The sequence below is a fragment of the Sardina pilchardus genome, chromosome 21, assembly GCF_963854185.1.
Source record: "Sardina pilchardus chromosome 21, fSarPil1.1, whole genome shotgun sequence".
NCBI lineage: Eukaryota > Metazoa > Chordata > Actinopteri > Clupeiformes > Clupeidae > Sardina > Sardina pilchardus.
Window position 1 is genome coordinate 7,486,585 of NC_085014.1, and position 5,000 is coordinate 7,491,584.

A 5,000-nucleotide genomic window follows, 5' to 3' on the forward strand; every position below is an offset into this window, starting at 1 on the left:
AGAGAGACCAGTCGTCCAAATAAGGACACAAAAAGATAGTTGCATTCCTCTGAGGAGGTGATTGGCTGTCCTTGGTCATGTGTTTTGCCCCAGCCAATCACATTTGAGTATTAGGATGTCACATCATCTTGAGTCCCCACCGGTCTGGTGTAGTCTGGAACACCATCCTGCAGCTGGAACATGGCTGCTTTGGGTTATCATACTGTACAAGAGAAATCACTGATGAAATGACTGACATGCACACACACGCACGCACGCACGCACGCACGCACGCACGCAGGCACACACACACACACGCACACACACACACACTCACTCACAAGGACACATTCCCACACTCTCAGTTCTCGGCTCTCTGATGGCAACAGCTATACAAAAGCAAGCAGCCAACAAACATTCTCTCTCTCTCTCTCTCTCTCTCTCTCTCTCTCTCTCTCTCTCTCTCTCTCTCTCTCTTCCCACTCTCAGATCAAATCAAATCAAATTAAATCAAGTCAAATCAAGTCCAATCAAATCCAATCAAATTATGCTTTATTGCCATGAATGAATTAACTCATTGTTTCCAAAGCTGTAAAGCTACAGAAACACAAAGTAATGGAAAAGAAAAGATGAGAGGAATAATAACAATCAAATGATGCTGTTGTCAACTGTAAATAAACCAGACACGGCTAGTGTTGCTACTGTAAGTGTTCTAAGTGTGTGTGTGGTGTCACCAAACAGGCTAGTGTTGCTGGAGTATCTCTCTAAGTGTGTGTGTGTGCGGTGTCACCAAAAAGGCTAGTGTTGCTGGAGTATCTCTCTAAGTGTGTGTGTGTGCGGTGTCACCAAACAGGCTAGTGTTTCTGGAGTCTCTCTCTAAGTGTGTGTGTGTGTGTGTGGTGTAAGTAAACAGGCTAGTGTTTCTGGAGTCTCTCTCTAAGTGTGTGTGTGGTGTCATTAAACAGGCTAGTGTTGCTGGAGTCTCTCTCTAAGTGTGTGTGTGTGTGCGGTGTCACTAAACAGGCTAGTGTTGCTGAAGTATCTCTAATAGCTCTTTTCGACTGGCAAACTAGTCCGACTCTACACGGTACGGTACAGCGCAGCTCTACATGGCACGGCACGGTACCAGTACTATTTGCCTTTCCACCTAAACCGTGACCTGGAAGTGGGTGGAGTCGGCGGGGTTCCCACTGACGTGACGTCGGTTTCAGGCCACTAGAAGTTGTCACACCGCAGTCAGTAAAGTGAACACAACTGTGGAAACTGTCTCTCTTAATAAGCAGTAACAGCATACAAACACAATTGTGATTACAATGTTACTGTCTAAAATCATCCATGATACCAATGAATCATATAGGACACGGAATGAATAATTGAATTAGTCTGTGAACGAGCTGGCTAGAACTAGCTCGCGAACGCTAGCTTAAAAAGCTAACAAGTGAATGGCATACTATATATGGCAATACAGCAATTTGCTACCAGGTCAGGGACTTCGCTTAAACTGAATACACTGTTGCAAGTTCACTTCAGTATACACTACCCACTCTAACTAACGTCACTATAATGTTATTCAGGTAATTGTCACTTCAGAGACATTACACTTCTCCGTTTAAAATGTTACCTTGGCTAAGAGGCTAGCTAGCTTGCTAGTAACCAGACAGTAACTGGCAGCAGCATTGTCTGATATTAAGTTATTTTCTTAACAAATCCATGCACTGACAATTACACTAGGCGACCATGTTAGGACACCTCACACAGTCGTTAAAACAATCGACCATCTGTGCAACCAACTGCGTCCAACTAGGTCTCGTTATAACTGCAGTTCAAATGGCATGCTAACATTTAGCTAGTTGGTTTTAACTTTGCAGAGCTGTTTTAACACTGATTGCAAGGCAGTGAAAGGTAGGCTAATTAAATGCATGGTCCTAGCGGAACGAGTGGAGAGTGTCCTGTGTTACTATTATCAGAGAATGTTTAATAAGTAGACGGGCTCTGCTATTATTGTTTATCACAACTCATTGAGCTAACAAGTCAAGCAGTGCATAGATAAAACTGGTGGGTGGCTCTGGTCAAGATCCCCGAGCTTCGTTGCGCGCATAACGTCATTTATCTGACCAATCAGTGGACTGCACTGATCACGTGGCATTTTAGTATTGCCAGGTCCCAACTAGACCCACCTCTGAAACAGGTACGATAGGTACTAAAAATAGTATCGGCTCCACCCGCTAATCCGCAGTCGAAATGCTCCCAAACATGGTAGAGTCGCACTGTGCCGTACCGTACCATTACGAAAATGCCCAGTGGAAAGACGCTATAAGTGTGTGTGTGGTGTCACTGAACAGACTAGTGTTGCTGGAGTCTCTCTCTAAGTGTGTGTGTGTGTGTGTAGTGTCACTAAACAGGCTAGTGTTGCTGGAGTATCTCTCTAAGTGTGTGTGTGGTGTCACTTAACAGACTAGTGTTGCTGGAGTCTCTCTCTAAGTGTGTGTGTGGTGTCACTAAACAGACTAGTGTTGCTGGAGTCTCTCTCTAAGTGTGTGTGTGGTGTCACTAAACAGACTAGTGTTGCTGGAGTATCTCTCTAAGTGTGTGTGTGGTGTCACTAAACAGGCTAGTGTTGCTGGAGTATCTCTCTAAGTGTGTGTGTGGTGTCACTAAACAGGCTAATGTTGCTGGAGTATCTCTCTAAGTGTGTGTGTGGTGTCACTAAACAGGCTAATGTTGCTGGAGTATCTCTCTAAGTGTGTGTGTGGTGTCACTAAACAGACTAGTGTTGCTGGAGTATCTCTCTAAGTGTGTGTGTGTGTGTGTGGTGTCACTAACCAGACTAGTGTTGCTGGAGTCTCTCTCTAAGTGTGTGTGTGTGTGTGTGTAGTGTCACTAACCAGGCTAGTGTTGCTGGAGTCTCTCTCTAAGTGTGTATCACAAGTGTGTGTGCTGTGTGTGCTCCCCCAGGGACATGGTGGCGGACTCCAGCTCCTCTCAGTTTCGGCGTGGGGGGGTGCGGACGGCCCCCCCCTCTCTCCCCGACTGCAGCGACTGCCACGAGCTGGAGACGCTGATGCCCCCCCAGGGCCCCCTCCTCACACACACACACACACACACACTCGCCTCACAGCCCGCCGCCGAGCCCTCGGAGGAGCACAGCCTCATGGGACACGCAGCTACAGCCGAGGACGCCACGGCCGCAGAGTTAAAGGTGACGCGCACGCAGACATACACGCGCACACATACACACACACACACACACACACACACACACACACGCACACATACATACACACACACACACACACACACACACACACACCACGGCAGCAGAGTTAAAGATGAGGTGACGCGCACGCGCACGCATACACGCACACACACACACACACACACAGACACACACACACACACACGCACACATACATACACACACACACACGCACACACACACACACACACCACGGCAGCAGAGTTAAAGATGAGGTGACGCTCACGCACACACGCACACACGCACACACACACACAGACACACACACACACACACACACACACACTCACACACACACACACATGTGCATGCACACTAAGCTAAGCCATCTCCCAAGAATGATAGTTGGGAGTGGTCTTTAAATGAAAGCTGTAGTTGACTCCACGGTATGAGGCTAGCGCACAGTAAAGCGTGTTGCACTACAGTAGTTTACATAAGGCAGCAGGCTAATTTACCTCTGCCAAGGAGGTATATGTTTTCATCGGGGACCGGTGTCTGTCTGTCTGTCTGTTTGTTTGTTTGTTTGTTTGTGTGTCTGTCTGTTTGTTAGCAAGATAACTCAAAAAGAGATTTTCAGCGAATGTCAGGCATGACCCAAGGAAGGAACGATTACATTTTGAGAGTGATCCGTAATTCCGTCGGGATTCCAGAGTCGTTTATGTATTTAGCTTAGTGGTGTAATGGCATGGTATGGCCACGTGGTGGCGATCTGAATAGTTTAGGTCCAAATGAAGAAGAAGGCAAGCGGAGGTAGCTGCGCTCTCTGAGTGTTTTTCTAGTTAGATATGTGGCTAACAGAGAGCCCATCAATCTCACTATACTGTATATTATTGCCAATGGGGGTATAGGCAGACAATACAATGTTTATTTCTCACTACATTTGGAGGAATGTAACTGGAAAAATGTCAAACAAATGACAATTCAATACAGTCAGCAGCTGTAACAAGAGTTTTTCACATCTGTTTGGGGGAGTTGCTGCAGGTTTGTGGGTAGTAGAGGATCGAAGCTGCCTTCAAAAACATGTTAGGATCTTACAGATGGAGCAATAGAGTTTGATCTGTTTTAAATGGCATGTTGCCACACTCCTCTATCAGCTATCATATAAGACAGCAGCTAGTCAGTGCAGTGTGTGTGTGTGTGTGAGTCATTTGGCTTTGAAAAGGTACTTTTACTAATGTACACAAAGTAAGACAAAGCCTTATAACTGGAAGAAATGGGCAGACGTACTGTATGTTATGTGAAAGTGACACAAGACGCTAGCAGGCAGACTAACCGACCCACAGACATGTCAGGTTTAGACACAGATGAGTCCGTCTGAGAAACTCGCATGTTATTCATTCTGGGAAAAGACAGTGCGGTAATGTGGTTTGATCCAGTCTACGGTGTTGATGTGTTGTGTTGATGTGGTTTGATCCAGTCTACGATGTTGTTGTGTTATGTTGATGTGGTGTGTTGATGTGGTTTGATGCAGTATGTGGTGTGTTGATGTGTTTTTAGATCTGTTCCAGTCTGTGTTGTGTTCTGTTGTGTTGGGTTGGTGCTGTGTTCTGACCCAGTCTGTGTTGTGTTCTGTTGGGTTGGTGCTGTGGTCTGACCCAGTCTGTGTTGTGTTCTGTTGGGTTGGTGCTGTGTTCTGACCCAGTCTGTGTTGTGTTCTGATTCTTGTGTTCTGTTGGGTTGGTGCTGTGGTCTGACCCACTCTGTGTTGTGTTCTGTCTCATTGTGTTTGTGTTCTGTTGGGTTGGTTCTGTCCAGCTGGCCTGGA

General features: G+C 46.3%; 1 protein-coding gene across 1 annotated transcript in view; it reads left to right on the plus strand.

Moving 5' to 3' along the window:
• The window catches only part of igdcc4 (immunoglobulin superfamily, DCC subclass, member 4), a 74,479-nt gene that overhangs the window by 64,637 nt on the left and 4,842 nt on the right, over positions 1–5,000 (plus strand). Inside the window, exons 18-19 of the mRNA XM_062525443.1 lie at positions 2,935–3,178; positions 4,991–5,000. The exon at positions 4,991–5,000 is cut by the window's right edge and continues 113 nt beyond it. Of these exons, the coding sequence (XP_062381427.1) occupies positions 2,935–3,178; positions 4,991–5,000 (254 nt within the window). The remainder of the gene's footprint in view (positions 1–2,934; positions 3,179–4,990) is intronic.